At 39.7% G+C, this 16,938-nt stretch overlaps 3 protein-coding genes across 6 annotated transcripts; all 3 read left to right on the plus strand.

The window, feature by feature from the left end:
* The first annotated feature begins 124 nt into the window (after positions 1–124).
* Positions 125–9,991, plus strand: LOC121184473 (mothers against decapentaplegic homolog 2). Of its 2 annotated transcripts, none has more exons than XM_041042144.1 (11): positions 125–265; positions 1,293–1,699; positions 3,154–3,243; positions 3,438–3,631; positions 4,615–4,749; positions 5,126–5,200; positions 5,970–6,023; positions 6,201–6,413; positions 6,599–6,736; positions 7,167–7,311; positions 7,726–9,991. In XM_041042144.1, exons 2-11 carry the CDS (start codon positions 1,464–1,466, stop codon positions 7,847–7,849), a joined length of 1,404 nt encoding a protein of 467 aa, XP_040898078.1. In that variant the 5' UTR covers positions 125–265; positions 1,293–1,463; the 3' UTR covers positions 7,850–9,991. The 2 variants fall into 2 exon arrangements, with proteins under 2 accessions (XP_040898078.1, XP_040898079.1); XM_041042145.1 differs by having other exon boundaries at positions 5,126–5,188.
* Positions 9,992–10,376: 385 nt separating this feature from the next.
* Positions 10,377–11,730, plus strand: LOC121184684 (immediate early response 3-interacting protein 1). 2 transcript variants are annotated; one of them, XR_005894312.1, is made up of 4 exons: positions 10,377–10,537; positions 11,012–11,113; positions 11,231–11,351; positions 11,604–11,730. XR_005894312.1 is itself a non-coding variant. In XM_041042502.1 (3 exons), exons 1-3 carry the CDS (start codon positions 10,447–10,449, stop codon positions 11,284–11,286), a joined length of 249 nt encoding a protein of 82 aa, XP_040898436.1. In that variant the 5' UTR covers positions 10,377–10,446; the 3' UTR covers positions 11,287–11,730. The 2 variants fall into 2 exon arrangements, 1 of the variants encoding a protein (XP_040898436.1); XM_041042502.1 differs by having other exon boundaries at positions 11,231–11,730.
* Positions 11,731–13,862: 2,132 nt separating this feature from the next.
* On the plus strand, positions 13,863–16,661 carry LOC121184655 (poly(U)-specific endoribonuclease-C-like). 2 transcript variants are annotated; one of them, XM_041042460.1, is made up of 8 exons: positions 13,863–13,963; positions 14,203–14,259; positions 14,350–14,449; positions 14,527–14,638; positions 14,741–14,862; positions 15,466–15,578; positions 15,733–15,898; positions 15,982–16,661. In XM_041042460.1, the coding sequence occupies exons 1-8, from the start codon at positions 13,953–13,955 to the stop codon at positions 16,255–16,257; spliced, it is 957 nt and encodes a 318-aa protein (XP_040898394.1). In that variant the 5' UTR covers positions 13,863–13,952; the 3' UTR covers positions 16,258–16,661. The 2 variants fall into 2 exon arrangements, with proteins under 2 accessions (XP_040898394.1, XP_040898395.1); XM_041042461.1 differs by having other exon boundaries at positions 15,748–15,898.
* Positions 16,662–16,938: the final 277 nt, after the last annotated feature.

A 16,938-nucleotide genomic window follows, 5' to 3' on the forward strand; every position in this document is an offset into this window, starting at 1 on the left:
GCCTTTTTATAATCCTCCAATCAAGTTTTGCATAGGCGGGATTAAGCGCTTGTACGTAGCCATCAGTTTTGTTGTGTTGTTCCGGTCTACCTAACCTAGCTAACTAGCTTCAGTAGCAGTGGTAGCAAGTTGAGAGGAGCCTACCAGCCTTGTCAAAATTAGTTGCAGTACAGTACAGTTCAGGCATTTTTTATGTCAACACGGCGTTTAGAGGGCTGTGCGCATATATATCTCAAAAAGCGGAGCTTTGGACTTTAAAACTGGGGTAACTACTGGAATGTTTTAAGCTTCTTTCTCGACTTTGAAGCATGTTAATTTGTGTGAGAGATGTACGTTAGCTCTGTTAGCCCCGTTAGCCAGCGGGAGCCAGGGCTCAGTTTGGAAGAGTTCATCCAAGATGCTAACTCATTTTGGTGCCTATATTTTGTTAAAAGTCACAAACATCCTACAGCTACGTTGGGATAAAATATTACAACGTTTAAATTCATAACATGACATTTTGTGCGAGTAGATTAACTGTCGCTTGAATTTATTTGACAAGCTGACGTTAGGTAGAAAAAGTAGCGCGACTTGACTGTTGCGCACAGGAGGTTTTTTCGTGGATCACAACAAAAGGATTTTTGATAACAAGCTGGCAGCTAGCTTGTTAAGCTAACGTTAGCTGACTTAGCTAAACGAGGACTTCTCCATGAATTCCCTCCGATCTATTTAGTTAGGTTGACCATAATTTTTAGGTTTTCATGTTTAGCTAAGGCCATTTCAACATTTTGCTGTTAAACACTTGGCAAGCTAACGCTAGTGAACTTATTGTTGTGATTTGAGTCAAGTAGGCCCCCCCACCAGGTAGCTAGCTGCCGGCCTTCCCAAGCCAGTTGGTGTTAGCACTGGGGGGCTGTCACAAAATACTCTTCACATTCAGTAGATATCCTTCAATGTGCTGTTCATTATCTTCATCAATAGCTGGACGTTATTGCTTGTATGCAATAACAGTATGAGGCACACCCCGTGTGTTAAGTTTATAAGTTTGCAAGTTAGCTAGCTTAGATGTCGATGAGTGTTTGTGACAAGCTAACGTCAAGTTGACATTTCTGTTTGTTCAACTTGTTCAACAAATGCTTAACTTCACACTAGAGGCACTAATGTAACGCTCGCGATGTCACTGCCATAACAGCCTATTTCATTTACTATTGGTTAGTACTTGCCTTTTATTGTTTTGATCAGCTGGATGCATTTATTTTTCTTTACCATACTTTGTTTGTAATGATGTGTATTGTGTGTGACTTTCTCCCAAGGTGTCCATCTCTTTTGAGTATACCTTGCTAGCACTGGCTTCCACCCTGTGAGTCACTGGTCTCTAGACGGGCCCCGTCAGAGCAAGGGCCCAAACTGTAGCTCCAGGTCCCCTCTGTGTGAGTGAGAGCTTGTGTTGAGTCCTCTGGAGACTCCCGGCTTGTCCAGCTAAGATGTCCTCCATCTTGCCATTCACCCCTCCTGTGGTGAAGAGGCTGCTGGGCTGGAAGAAGTCAACCAGTGGCCAGGGCGGAGCGGGTGGTGGAGAGCAGAATGGGCAAGAGGAGAAGTGGTGCGAGAAGGCTGTGAAGAGCTTAGTGAAGAAGTTAAAGAGGACAGGCCAGCTAGATGAGCTGGAGAAAGCTATCACCACACAGAACTGCAACACCAAGTGTGTCACCATCCCCAGGTATACTGCCCAACATTTGATTTCTCTTCAAACCAGGTTCAGAGGAAAAGCCGCTGCTGTTACACGTGTTGTGCAAGTGTGGTTAGTTATGGCCTCTGCCTAATATATAACCATGAGACCATAATCTGTTAGCAGGTGGTATTGCATGTAATCTTGCAGGGATGCAAAATAAAAGAACATAAATTGCTCATTATAAATGAGCTGAACATTAATCAAAGTACTGTTTGTTTACAACTGTACCTAGAGTTTTCTGTTTCTATCTAGACAGTTTGTAGTATTCTCATGGGGAGAGAGACATTAGAAGGGCAAGAGAAGATGTTGTCTTTATCAGCCAGCCAGCCTTGATGGCCCAGACTCACGTTCAGTGGGAACACTGTGTTAACAGATTCATTCCTCACTGATGTGCCGCCAAGTACCACATCAGATGTTTGTATGTCTATAGATAGTGGGCTGGTTGTTATCGCCTGAGAATTGTTCTAGGCCACACTGTTACGTTTGTAGTGATAGTGGCTGGTTCAATGTGAATGAAATAATTTCTTTTAGAGGACAGGATTAGTAGAAGATGTCTACATGAGAGAGTGTGGGTTACAAACCCAAAATAATTCCAGACTGGGCCTCTGCTATCAGCCATACTTAAATTGTTAAATTTTGATTTTGATCAGGGAACTTGTCTACCCTGCTTACCACTTTGGCAGGTACCCATTCAACATTTTGATACTCTAAACTTCTAGTTTCCCCACAGGAAAAATAGCTGTTGGATTGTAGAACCTGCTATGGCTGAATAAAAGTTGGTTTCCTGCCCTGTCATGAACCAGACAATTACAGTTTTGAATAGAAGTTGAGATCCCACTAAAGCAGTTAAGTCTAGCACATGTTGTTGTGTATTTGTAGCATTTAACGTGTAGAATTTGTTATTGTCCTGTTATTCAGAAGCAACTACTCTCATTTGTCCTCATTCCATGTTTTTGATTTCTTTTTTGACCATTTTCTTGTTAATGTTTTGAGAATGTCTGAAAATTGTTTTTTTTTTTTATCAAGGTTGCCTCCTCTGTTCTTTTCCCCTCTTTTGTGGCATTGTGTCTTTTCAGCGTTTGTTTGAATGTCTCCAAAGTTCTGACATAAATCACTGCAGTGAAAAAGTTTTGAGTTATTTTCAGTGTTTGATACAATGCCACACTGTTGAAGAATGCTCTTTGTCTCATTCATTGTGTGCATTAGCAGATTTCATGTTGTGTTTTTTTTTCTTACTTCTGTCAAAAAGGCTTCTCTTATTTGAAGTTCCCATCTTCCATGTCCACAGCTGAAAATGAATTTGATGTCTTTATTTTGCCATAAGACTCCAATAAAAGAGGCCTTTTAATGTTCACATTACCCATACTGATATTCTGAATGAGCCATGTCCCATGTTTATCATTTGTTTTTTGTTTTTGTTTTGTTGTTTTCTCTGTGCACAGCAATTGCTCTGAAATATGGGGACTGAGTACACCAAATACGATAGAACAGTGGGATACATCAGGCCTATACAGCTACCCTGACCAAACCAGGTGACTATCCTCAAATATTGTGTAGTGTTGCATACAACTTTGATGTGGGAGAGTTGTCATTACAATGTTGGAGGTGACAGACATTGAGAACATCTTTGTTTCTCATTCTTGTCATCACTCAATCCAATCCATTTCCACTTCCCTCCCCTACTTCTACCCATCTCACCACCATCTCTTCTTTGCTGTTCAATCAGATCCCTGGATGGCCGCTTGCAGGTCTCCCACAGGAAGGGACTTCCCCATGTTATCTACTGCCGCTTGTGGCGATGGCCGGACCTTCACAGCCACCATGAGCTGCGCGCCATTGAGGCCTGTGAGTATGCCTTCCACCTCAAGAAGGACGAGGTCTGCATCAACCCTTATCACTATCAGAGGGTGGAGACCCCAGGTGAGAGGACTCTGTCCAACGGACATTTGTTACCTAATACATGCACATCTGTTTGTATTTCAGTGTCTACTTTATGATTGTGGCATGATTGTTTAAATCTGTCAGAGTTCTGCTTTGCATTCAGTTGGCACTTGAAAAGTTCAACTGAATGCAAAGCAGCACTTTTTCAAACATTTGTCATTTGCCTGTGTTGCATTTAGTTTAACTTCTCAGTAACTCAAGTTTTAGTCTGATACTTAAGGGTAGAGTTACAGCCTTGGAGATCTGAAAATGGGCCAGTGTGTAATGCACACCTCTATAATGTGATGAAACTTCCTTTAGGCCTTTTAATTCATTTCAATGAATAGTTTGACATTTTAGGAAATATAATTATTCACTTTTGCATTCTCATCTCTGTACTCTAACTATGAAGTTGCAGCCTATCTTAGCTCAGGATAGCTTAGCATAAGGACAGGAATTGGGGAATCTGGCTGTGTCCAGCAGCAACAACATAAGCCCCTCTAAACGCTCCCTCCTAACCAAATAGAATGTTGTGGTTTCAGAGGTGCTGGTACGTGGATCATATTTACCTTTGGACAGAGCCACACTAGGTGGCTGTTAGCTGTAGCATTGTATAGTATTTAATGACTGATGCGTGTGGTATCAATCTTTGCATCTAACGCCCAGAAAGAAAATTTAAAGAAGTGCATCTTCCAATATGTGCAGCTACCTCTTTAAGAGTTTCAGGGATGGACAGTGAAACCAGCTTTACCCTGCCATTAATCAGTTTAAGATTTCACTTTAAGTTTCATAGGGGACTTGTAGTGTTTCATCATTGGCTTATTGCAGTTGCAAAGTTTTTCCCACAATAATGAAACTTGTTTCAAAACACATTTTTCTTTTTTTTTTTTTGCATTAAAACTGTCCAAAAACCACTGACAACAATTTTGGAAAAGCATATTACTAATAGGAGTCTCTCCTGATACTTTTGCCCAACACTGTAGTGCTGCCTCCTGTTCTTGTGCCAAGACACTCAGAAATCCTGCCAGAGCTGCCACCTCTGGATGACTACACTCATTCCATACCTGAGAACACAAACTTTCCTGCAGGAATTGAACCTCCAAATAATTATATACCAGGTGAGTTTGCCTCTGCACCAGGTGGGTGTGACTATATTTAAATGAAACACTGAAGGCTTACATAATGTACTAACTCAAATCTGAAACAAAGAAATGGTTATTCTTGGTTCTGTATGCACTGTATTGGCATCTAGTTTGAATATGTAAAGATTGGTTTTGTTTTACATATTGATATTGTATCAAAAGAGAAACTTGTGATTCTCTATATCCTGTTAAATGCTTCAGTTGTGCTTTTAATATTTACATCACTTCAGGAAAGAAAATGTGCTGTTAGTCAAAATATTTTTCTTTCATTTCATTAAGTTAAACAGCCATGTTACATTTTGGTGAACTTACTGTTGCTAAAAAATATTTTCTCTTTGCATCATTTGAACAGAGACGCCTCCACCAGGCTACATCAGTGAGGATGGAGAGGCCAGCGATCAACAGATGAATCAAAGTATGGACACAGGTACCCTAGACTAGTGCCTCCTTCTGTTTCCCTTGTCTGTCTGCCTTACCTCCCAAACCAGGTCAAACTCTAATGTATTTTTTCAGGGAATACATTTGTGAGTTTCTTTTCCAACAAACATTTTTTTTAATGTGTGATAAACAATCATAAACAGTTGACAATATTCAGAGAATAACCTTGTAATGAAATAAAATCACTGTAAAGTTTTATGCTTCAGCAAACATGTATCACGTTTTACTTGTTTGAGAGGTTTAGATTAACTGCAGATAATAACTTTGACCCAGTGCCTATATACGATAAATGTATGTTTTTCAGCTGAATTACTACTGACCTGACCAACCTTACATTACAAGCTAGTTCTGGATCAAAGATTCATGACAATACCAAATAGTTTGAGAAGTTGCAGCTCTGTGAATTCCCTGCTTTTTGACAAGTTTCTGTAACCTATCAGTGCCCAGTGTTCACATCTTTGATTTGCTGTTAATAATAACCATAACAGCAGCAGTAACTAACTTTGTTCTTTGTGTGGTCAAGTAAGTTATAGTTCAAACTGTATAATCTCAGCAAGAAAGTTTCAGGATGTACAGACAAGGTTTTTGTAATAATAACAGGAAGCAGCATCTCTTCATCACTCCAATGCAAACAGATCGGTTTTACAGTATCATTTTGGAATTCCTTTGCAAGACAATCACCAGTTTCATCACAAGTCTTTAATCCGATCCACGTGTTGGCCATGTCCAAATCAATGACTTCCTGTTTTCTTTGTCAGGTTCTCCAGCAGAGCTCTCCCCCAGCACTCTGTCACCTGTCAATCACAGCATGGGTACGATGCAAATCCTTTCCATCTGAGACAATATAAAGACTAAAACATTACAGAACACACACGCATATTGTATATTTAATACATTACAGGTACACGGACATTGTCTTTCCATCAGCATATGTTGTGTCAGAAATATATTATTGGGATAAACTTTTCTGACATGCTCTTCTTCTGTAGACCTGCAGCCGGTGACCTATTCGGAGCCGGCCTTCTGGTGCTCTATAGCCTATTACGAGCTGAACCAGCGTGTCGGGGAGACGTTCCACGCCTCTCAGCCCTCACTGACAGTGGATGGATTTACAGATCCATCAAACTCTGAGCGTTTCTGCCTAGGCCTGCTGTCTAATGTCAACAGGAATGCCACTGTGGAGATGACCCGGAGACACATAGGTATGGTACAGATTCACTTAGTTACATGGTAAATTGACATGTGTGGACAATGTCTTAGCTGCTCATAGTTTGTGTTAGCTTTCAAAATGTGTCATCGGTCTAGTCTTACATATTCACACGTTGTTCAAATCCGATCTTGCATTAATGGTACTAGATGAGAAAATGTGTTCCCTCTGTGTTTACAGGAAGAGGAGTTAGACTCTACTACATTGGAGGGGAGGTATTTGCTGAGTGCCTGAGTGATAGCGCCATCTTTGTCCAGAGTCCAAACTGCAACCAGCGGTATGGCTGGCATCCAGCAACAGTGTGTAAAATTCCTCCAGGTAAGATGCTGAAGATGTCACTTATTTAGAAATCAGAGAAGTTAGCTGAAATTGGCAGTAAGGCGGCCACTGAACAAAAGAAACTTATAGACTGAATAGTTTCTAGGGATGAATATGTGGTGCTGCTTCTATGTAAGTGAAGATGAAGCTGAAGATCCAGTAGACCCACCATACTATATCCTTGCCATCATATATATGAAAACCCACATATGAAAACCCACATCCTATAGCTTTGAAAGGTGTCTCTGAAGAAGAGTTTGTAGCTTCCTCCTTTGTGGTGGACAGCGGGGAGAGCCAGTAATGCCAAACACACTGTAAAAATGACAGACCAGTGCCAACCAAAAGACAAGTGTTAGCTTGGTGTGTGTGAAAGCCCGGGGAAAGTCCACATTAACTGCTGCCCTTTTTTTTAATCTCTTTGCTCTTTTAGGTTGTAATCTAAAAATCTTCAACAACCAGGAATTTGCAGCCCTGCTCGCTCAGTCAGTCAACCAGGGCTTTGAGGCTGTTTACCAGCTCACTAGGATGTGCACCATCCGCATGAGCTTTGTCAAAGGCTGGGGAGCTGAGTACAGGTGAGCTGTGCCAGCAAACTATAATTTAACAGTTGTCATTCCAATATGCTCCTTATCTATTCAGATTTTAATTAAGCTGATTTTTTTTATATAAATCTTACTACTAGTTTAGAATATTTTTTATCAGTGTTTAAGAATTGTTTATCTGTATATATATTTATCTGTAGCTTATTACATGGGAAATTGATCTGAAACTTTTAGAGAAGGCATTGATCCTTGTTGTTTGTGAGTGGGAGTTATCATTTCAGATCTATTTTCACACACATTTCCTTCACAGTAATTTTCATGTAGAAACGTACAAACCACAACATCCTCTTCTGGCCACACATGGCACATATTAAAGCACAGCATAAAGCATATTAATCTCACGTGGTTCAAAGCCGGGACATTAAAATGTATGCCTTTCTTTCCCAGGCGGCAGACTGTCACAAGCACTCCCTGCTGGATAGAGCTGCATTTGAACGGTCCCCTGCAGTGGCTGGACAAGGTTCTAACCCAGATGGGTTCCCCGTCTGCACGTTGCTCCAGTATGTCGTAAACAGCTAAGAAAACGCCCCCCCCCCCAAAAAAAAAAACGCAGCCCATTACAAAGATCATTAAATTCTAAACTTGTGAGTCCTCTCATGAAAAAAATGGAAACCCCACAGAATGAATTTTCTGTAACATACTTCATAGTATTTGTGGCCCAGTTCCACATCCCTCTTTAAACTTTACACACGCACACACACACACACCTACACTGTCACACATACAGACACACACACATACACATACAGACTTTTCAGTAAAAAAAATTTGGCACTTTGTTACCCATCTATGTCATGCACCTTGTTAAATTGCTTTTCCCCAAATCCTTAATATTAGATCTATTTGTGGTACAAATGAAATGTATATTGGTTTTTAGTCCAGGAAGTAGGGGAAATACCAAAAATATCTGTGAATAGTTTCTCAGTATTGAAGATTGCTTGTATGAGTAACACGAGCTTGAATGCTAAAATGATTTTTGTTCCAGCCCACCCCAACCATTGTTCTGAACCTAAGTTTACTTTTCTCTGGGAAACTTGGCCCCATCTTTTGTCAAGGGTAAGAGGCTTGGTGAAGAAACGATGGCGTTCGTGGCTGTTCTCCTCTGAAGGAAACGCCACAATGTGTTTTGTGAAATTTGATTGAATTGACTTTGCCAGAATGGCCCGTTTTGTAACTCTTGACGTGTGTCTTTATAAGACATATTTCTTAATGGACAAATAGGAATGTTGGTTTAAAAAAAAATTCCAAAACCCCAAAACTGTAAACTCACTCTGGCTGTATTTCTTTGTAATTATATGGCACTCTATGTGTCCTTGGTTTAGTTGACTTACATCCCCACTGAACAACCTGGTATGGAACCTAAAGAGATGTTGGCCAGGCTTTGCAGGGTGCACTGGGCAGGGACCAGAGAATATCAGCTGTTATGTAAAAGCTTTTTTTTTTTTTCTCTTTTTGACACGACACTGGGAGTCCTGGGGCTCTCCAAGGTGAAGCATTAAGCTTCTCACCAGAAGAAATTGAAGGTATCAATAAATTCATTCTGTTTTTAGCCTATATCCCCATTGTTTTGCTACTTTTTTGTATTCTCATGTATTTTTATATATAAATATACTTAAAATTTTCTGTCGTTCACTTTTTATTGAAGTAATATTTTCAAGACCACAGTTGTTTCTGAAGTGACATGGAGGGCATGAATCATTCCTTCATTTTACCCAGAAGGTTCAGTTTGAATTCATTTCCAAAAGCAGCTCTTTGTCTTGGAAAAAAAAAATCACTGCCCCACATGACGTGTAGCCTGTTTCTATCCTTTGTTTTTGCAAAGAAATCTGGTGCATTTAAAGTACACAGAACAACAGATTTGCCTGAAACCCAAAATCTTCTTTCCTGTAATGGTTTTAATGATTCCAGAGGCATGTAAAACTTTGTAATGGCCATTCATTCATTCATCTCTTCACTTTTTTTGAAAAACACACGTGACCTCTTGTAGCCTTTTGGTGCTCAGTCAAGCGGGTTAAGGTCAAACAGATATAATTGGCTTTCAAAATGTTACAGAAGCGTGGCAGGAGAGAAGTTTTCTTCCATGAGAAAAGAAGAGCGAATGTGCCTGCACACTGGGACATTCTGTGTTAATGTGTGTATTGTATTTGTTCTGTCTATAAAATACAGTATGTACAACAAGACCTATTAGCTTAAACTCTGCCATTATTGTCATTACGTGGCTGTTGCGAGTTTAACATGTTTCCCCCCTCCTTTCTTTTTGATGTAAATGTGTTTACCTTATGGCACTAGTGATTGTACTTTAAGTGCACCTAGTGAAGTTTGGATTTGGGGAACTGAACCATGTGTTAGGGTCCAGTGTTACATTGTTTTTATCTTTGGCCTACAACATATGAATGTGAAAAAAAATACATTACAAAAACTGACGTGGACCAGACGTACATATACATAACAGTAGTACAGTATGTGTGTATTTAACAGTAATCTTTTTGCAAAGCAGTCAGTACAGTAGATGTCGCAGTTGTTTTACCAGTAGAGGGCGGTATTGATAGAGCAGTTCTTTTTTTTTTTTTTTTTTCCTGACCATAAGCTTCTCAGGCGTGTGGCATATTATGCAGACTTCATAAAACACTAATAAAGATTTTTATTCTCATGATTTATGAGTCTGTTGTGTGATTGATTGTAGGTACTAGGGATGTTCATGACTGTAAAAAAATACATTAAAAAGGTGTGTGGTGCCACATTGTACTTCTAATTCACTACATTTTGAAGGAAAATACTTTATATTTTGCACATTATGCTCATTGCTTAAACAGTGGTTGCTATACTTGTATATTGTACTTACATTGTATATTGAATGCAGGAACATTCATTGAAACTCAGTCCTTTTTACATTTAAGTATTATTATTTTATTCCGGTTTTATGCAAGTAGAGGGTCAGAGTATTTATTTCCCACTGTTCAACAGTCAACGGGACACTGCGCTCTTTAAATGCACCTCCGTGTGTGTGTATATGACAAGCTTGAAGCTTTGTCCTTCCTCAGCCACCGTAGGCTACGTCAGAAATAAATAGTGTCAGCTAACTCACAGCTAGCTACTTGAAGAAACAACATGGCATTTACTTTGTATTCCCTCATTCAGGCAGCAATTTTGTGCGTCAATGCTGTCGCTGTATTGCACGAAGAAAGGTTTCTCAGCAAAAGTAAGTGGCTGTAATTCAAACTCTTGTCGCCTCGGGTGTCATTTGAAATTCGAAATTGGGTTAGCCATTGGGTTAGCTAATGCTAACTACCCTGTAACTTAACAAGTGGAACAAATGTAAACATTTCGGATTTATCGGTGAAGATTGTTGTTGCTTAAAGTTGCTGTACCAGCTTCTAACGAGCGGCTAAAGCTGTGTGACAGGGAAGCTGTCTGCTCTTTAAATCTGATAAACATTTGTTACGATTTCCCACTGTTAAAAGCTTTTTAAAACAATATCAAAGCCAATGTACACTAACCAAACATTATAACAAAATATACAAATAGCGAATAAAAATGTAGTAAGGGGCTCACAAATGTTCCCCAAAGAAAACAGTGCAAAGTATATTTTATTTTTCTTTTGTTAATGAAGTTGTGTCTATCTGTGTGTGTGTGTGTGTGTGTGTGTGTGTGTGTGTGTGTGATCCAACATAAGTTGGCTGGGGAGTGGACCAGAGTGTCGGAGGATTTGGAGATGAACCAGGCGTCAAAGTGCAGCTAATGAACCTTGTCCGCTCTGTGAGGACAGTGATGAGAGGTGTGTGTCCACTGCACATTTTACACAGTTTAATGGTGAGTGATTAAAAAAAAAAAAAAAAAAAAAAAAACACCCAGTGACACTTTCTCATGCCAAACTGTCTGTCTTGCCCTGCAGTGCCACTGATTGCAGTCAATTCAGTCTGCATTGTGCTGCTGCTTCTGTTTGGATGAAGCGACAGAAGATACCAGGAGAACATCTCCATCATCTCAGGAACCTTTCTGAAGAACCATGTTATCGCTCTGACACACAGAATGTCTCCTGTTAGCCTGAATATGAATGTTGTCATTTGATATTCCACATTAATACAGGGACTTTTGTTAAGGCCCATTTATACAGCACAGTAATTAAGTAAATTACTAAATAAGTAAATGCAGCTATTTAGCATGGTTAATGTCCCTCTAATATTATAATAAAAGAGTAATTACACTTAATAATTTTTTTGGGATAAAAAAACGTAAGCAAAACACATTTTTACTCTTGAAATGTATCCATGAAGATGCAAACACCAAATATAACTACTGTAATGCAGTGACTGACTGTAAAATGTTTTTGAATATTTGGTGTATGGGTTTGTTATACAAGTGCTTGAGAATAAAGAGTTTTTAAATATTTCTCCCAGTGTGTTAACAAGCTTCATGTCTTAAAATAGTCGAAGGTGTGTTGTTTGTCCCAGTGCTCACACCTTGCCAACACATCTTACTTCTGATTCAGCAGTTAAGGGGAAACTTAACTTACAGTTAAGGAACTGATTCTTTGTTTTTTACAACTCTTATTGTTTTGAAAGCGTGTTAGACATTTTAGTCTCAATGCTGTCTGAAACTCACTTTCAGATTTGTGAAATCTTCAGTCCACTTGTGAAAATGCAAAAGAGAAAGATTTCACTGCTTTGTTTCACCTTTAGACCACATTGGACCAGGTCCAGATCAAAAACTGTAAACTCACTGTATTTAGACTGGTCAAATCTGGACTTGATTATCCCAGAGGAGCCAGAGATTCATTAAAACATAGTTTCAGATTTGTGAAATCTTTATTTGGGAAAATGAGATTTTGCTGCTTTTTTCACATCAGACCAGGTCTCTTTCAAGAAACCACTATGCTGTGACTGGTCAGATCTGGAAATGTGGAATATGTAGCATGTGAACATAATGTAAACTAAATAATAAAAGCCCTAAACTGGCAACATGGTCTTGAAATCAACACCCATCACTCTGGAACAGGGTAAATCTGGACTCATCAGACCACATGACCTTCTTTCATTGCTCCAGAGTCCAATCTTTATGCACTCTAGCAAACTGAAGCCTTTTTTCCGTTTAGCCTCACTGATTAGTGCTTTTCTTAAGGTCACACAGCTGTTCAGTCCCAATCCCTTGAGTTCCCTTCGCATTGTGCTTGTGGAAATGCTCTTACTTTAACCATTAAACACAGTTCTACTGCTGTTTTTCAACAATTTGATTTCACCAAATGTTTAGGTCAGGGATGTCCAAACTGTTCCACAAAGGGCCGTGTGGCTGCAGGGTTTTGTTCCAACCAAGCAGCAGCACACCAGACTTGACTCATTTAATCAACTGATCTCAGTCTTCACACAGTTGATTGGTCACACTATGTGCTCTTCATTGGTTGGAACAAAAACCTGCAGCCACACCGGCCCTTTGTGAAACAGTTTGGACACCCCTGGTTTAGGTGATCGCCTATCACGATCACCCAGGATTTTTTTCTGACCACATTTCTTCTTTGAAGACAATGATTCCCCACTATCACTCCAGTTTTTAATAATGCGTTGGACAGTTCTTAACCCAGTTTTAGTAGTTTCTGCAATCTCCTTAAATGTTTTCTCTGCTTCATGCATGCCAATGATTTAACCCTTCTCAAACAAACTAACATCTTTGCAACGACCACAGGATGTGTCCTTCGACATGGTTGTTTAAGAAATGAAAAGCTACGCATTGCGTCAGTTGGGGTTAAATAACTTGTTGCCAGCTGAAAGATAATCACCCATGCAGTAATTATCCAATAGGAGGCTCCTACCTATTTGCTTAGTTAAATCCAGGTGGTGACTTTTTTTTTTTTTTTTGACCAGGCATTGTATGTGCACATGTGCAAAGTTTAACATGTCCCACTTATTTGAGAAACATGCACATGACCTTGCACGGTGGTCAACAACAAATAAACTATCCACTTATTGCAAACATTGTCTTGGATTATACAATGTAAACAATATAAAAATAAATGCATTGATAGATTTATGTTAACTGGTGTCAGGTGTGGGCACTGACCTTTTGCTATTTAGCTGAATGACATCGGACCTTCTGTTTTACAGTTTTTTCTTTTGATGTATGTTTATGCAAAGAGGCTCAGATCAGAGAATAAACAATGAAAATAAACAATGAAATATTCCCTGGAGTGTGTTTACTGCTCCATATCATAACTGGCATGAGCAGCATTGTAGCTCCCAAGTGAAACCTTCACTTGTGTTCCATGTTTTACAAACCTTGTTGTATGGGTGACACCTGTGTGAGGTATAAAGGGGACTGAGTAAAAAGAACATGAATGCATTTAAAGTTTCATCACTGCATTGGCAGGAATGCATTAGATTGATGGAGAAAAATTACATCCCTGAGACAAAGCGCCCTCTGGTGTCTCTACAATTTAAATGTGTGGACCTTTGAGATGAAGGAGTTCATACTTGTCCAGATTTGCCCATGCGCAGTTAATGGACATTGCCCAACCCCTAGGATATCAAGTGCCTGGTGGAGACTGGACCTATAGTAAAACAGACAAGTGAGTACTCTGCTGTAGTGAGTCTGAGCTGAAGGAGTGGAAGCTTACAATAAGTATCATGGCTACAAGGTATGTATTTTTATTTTTTATCACAGCTTTAGACTGAAAATGAATTTATTCCTCACATAGTTGTAGTTTATACCACTGTCTTAAAAAAAAAAAGTTTTTTCTTTTTTTTTTAAAGTTTTGGGTTTTGTTTTGTTTTGTTTTTTTGTTTTTGTCTTTTTGCCATGGCCTAATTTCTAAAAGTAAGAATAACCAAGCTTTCTCACTTTTTTGTATGTATTTGATGAATATTTGTTGCACAGGTTTTGTGGAGTCTTTGTCCTTCTCGCAGTGTTTTTCAGTGGACTGCATGCATCAAGGTACAGTAGCTTATATAAAACATTTCTCACAAATAGCCATGTTTATTAAGTTTGTCAGTATTTGTCAGCTGTCTGCACTTTCTGTAACAGACCAGCTGTAAACCAGGAACTATCCAATCTTTTCAATGAGCTGTGGAGGTTGGATGTGAATCGCATGAAGCCTGGGATAGACTACAATATATCTGTTCAGGTATGGAACACTCTCTTATTCACACCACACCTACCTTCTGTTTTTACAAAGATGTGTTCTGTGTTTGAACTGTGTAGGGTAGAGCCAGCTATGTGAGCCAGGGCAGCCATGTTGTGCAGGATCACGCCTCACAGCCTCTGTTCTCCAATGTTAATGATAACAAACTGAAGAGCACAACCACCACCTCCTGTAAGTGTCTGTGGACCAGACAGAAGCAATTTCTCACTTTGTGAACCTAAAAAAAGTCATTTGCAGACCTCACTACAATAAACGGGATTTCCTTTCCTGCAGGGTTCATGAAACTCCTGGACAACTATGAGCGGTCCACAGGCGTGACAGAGCGAGTCACAACAGAGGAGCAGACTGAGACTAATCTCTTCCTGGATGCCATCTTGCAGACAGAAGTCATGAAGGTACATTTGATATGTTACAACCTGTTGAGTATCACCAGCCACATACATTCATAACAGTTCAGTTATTCATTTCTATTCCATGACACCTCACATCTTACACCTGTTTGTTTTCCGTCTTCATGTCTCAGGCTTCTCAGACTCAGAGGATAATGTATAGCAGTTGTTTTGTTTCCCACCAGCTGTTTGTGGTTTGTTGTTTTCCTACATTTTGTGGTTTGGAGGCTGCAGCTAAACTCCAGTGGGAGTTATGTCTCTTCCTGCCTCAGTGTGGCACTGAACACATTACTTCATGGTGTTAGAGAGAGAAAAAAAAAACATCTAAAACATCTGTCTGCAGCAGTGGAATGCTGTGTTGGCCTCAGCAGTCTCCCCAAGGAGGATCACTGGAAAAATGTGGACATGCAGTACTCATTGTATTTGAAAGAACATTAGATTAGATCGACTGTATTTGACATCAGGAGAAAAGTCCTAGTGCTTTTTCTCCACAAGACAATTACATATGTTAGTATGCAATTGCTGTTTTCTGTTCTTTATCGTGGGAAAGTCCTGCACCAGAGTCAGGTTGGCACTGATTTGAATGTCATATATGTGATTTTTCCACAGCGGGCTCATCGGTACCTGGTGAGCAAAGGACAGTCCAGCTCTGACCTGAGGCTGTTTAAGAGTCAGCTACACTTGATCTGGTTCCAGCTGTACCACAGACAGAGAAACACAGGGTGAGACGCATGAGATACAGAAGCTTGTCCATTTGTTAGATTCATCGTTGAATCACTGTGTGTACAGAAAGCAATCAAGGGATTTACCACAATTGTGTGAAAAATTACATAATTATTGTGGAGTAATATTTTATTTTGTGTGGTATTTCTAAAGTCAAACGTTCACCAGCCTGGACTCCTGTGGATTTGAACATGTCTTTGTTGGAGAAACAAAATCTGGAACAGAAATCATTGGTTTTCACAACTGGATCCAGTTCTACCTGCAAGAGAAAAACAGGCACTTGGACTACAAAGGATACAAAGCCAGGGAGCATGACTTAGTAAGTGTAAGAGTTCATCAGAAAGGAAATGGTATAATAACCTGATCCGTCGTTTTTTAAAATCCCTGTGTTCCTGTCCACAGCCTGATCAAGACGACCATGTTCTGAACCTCCAGTTCAGCTGGCACGGTGTGGTGAAGCCCGTCGGGAGTGCCTTCATCGGGCCCAGCCCAGAGTTTGAGATGGCACTCTTCACCGTTGTCTTCCTCATGAACACAGAGAGGAGCACCACAGTGCTGGTCAACATCGACCAGTGTCAGATGGAGCTGGTGGTCATCAGACACGGGCGCTCCCTGGGCACAGCATATCCCAAACTGCTCAGCAGCAACAGCAGACATGTTAGGCAGCACTCACACTGAATTCACCTCTGATACACAGTCTTATTCACATCCTTGTTTGAGAACATGGGGCACAAATTGGTTAATACGGCACAGACCTGCTCAGTATAGTGCAGGACACTTATTATCATAAATACCAATTTCAATTAAAAAAAAATAAATGCTTTTAAAAAGTATGTGGTGGTTTTTATGCAGTATCTCCAGATAATAAAAGTATGTTACTTTAACCTTTGTAATACATTTAAATAATTTCTTTAGATTGTGAGTGTGGAAGAAATTTTCAAACTGCATGACCTTTCATCTCTCATCTCTCATCCAAGAGGCTTCTTTTTGAAAACATCTTCAAGATCTACAACCAAATCCAGTTGCCCTACACTCAACTCCTCTTGGATACTTCTTTGGAAGAAAGCAGTCCCAGTGAAAACTGTTGGCAATAAAATCTGTGAATGAGTCCAATTCAATTTATAACGTTTTGTGACTCCACAAAACCTGTGCAACACAAGTCATTCAGTTCTCTGAATGCTGGTCACCAGCCAGTGTTTTGGTTTTTTATATTACAGAGAGTTTTTTTTTTGTTTGTTTGTTTTGTTTTTTTTAAGTTTTTAGAAGTTCAGGTGTCTGGAGCGTTGTTTTTAAAGACACAAGTTCACTCTGCTGTTTCAAGAAGTGGATTTCTCAAAACCAAACAATTAACAACTTAAA

The sequence above is a fragment of the Toxotes jaculatrix genome, chromosome 7, assembly GCF_017976425.1.
Source record: "Toxotes jaculatrix isolate fToxJac2 chromosome 7, fToxJac2.pri, whole genome shotgun sequence".
Classification (NCBI taxonomy): domain Eukaryota; kingdom Metazoa; phylum Chordata; class Actinopteri; family Toxotidae; genus Toxotes; species Toxotes jaculatrix.

Bases quoted from the DNA above. Each gene is read 5' to 3' on its own strand.
- LOC121184684 (XM_041042502.1), top strand. From the start codon at position 10,447: ATGGCATTTACTTTGTATTCCCTCATTCAGGCAGCAATTTTGTGCGTC. The intron at 10,538-11,011 runs GTAAGTGGCTGT...ATCCAACATAAG, and splicing joins AGAAAGGTTTCTCAGCAAAA to TTGGCTGGGGAGTGGACCAG. The intron at 11,114-11,230 runs GTGTGTGTCCAC...CTTGCCCTGCAG, and splicing joins TGTGAGGACAGTGATGAGAG to TGCCACTGATTGCAGTCAAT.
- LOC121184655 (XM_041042460.1), top strand. The intron at 15,579-15,732 runs GTGAGACGCATG...GTATTTCTAAAG, and splicing joins CACAGACAGAGAAACACAGG to TCAAACGTTCACCAGCCTGG. The intron at 15,899-15,981 runs GTAAGTGTAAGA...TCCTGTCCACAG, and splicing joins AAGCCAGGGAGCATGACTTA to CCTGATCAAGACGACCATGT.
- LOC121184473 (XM_041042144.1), top strand. From the start codon at position 1,464: ATGTCCTCCATCTTGCCATTCACCCCTCCTGTGGTGAAGAGGCTGCTG. The intron at 6,024-6,200 runs GTACGATGCAAA...CTTCTTCTGTAG, and splicing joins ACCTGTCAATCACAGCATGG to ACCTGCAGCCGGTGACCTAT. The intron at 6,414-6,598 runs GTATGGTACAGA...CTGTGTTTACAG, and splicing joins GATGACCCGGAGACACATAG to GAAGAGGAGTTAGACTCTAC.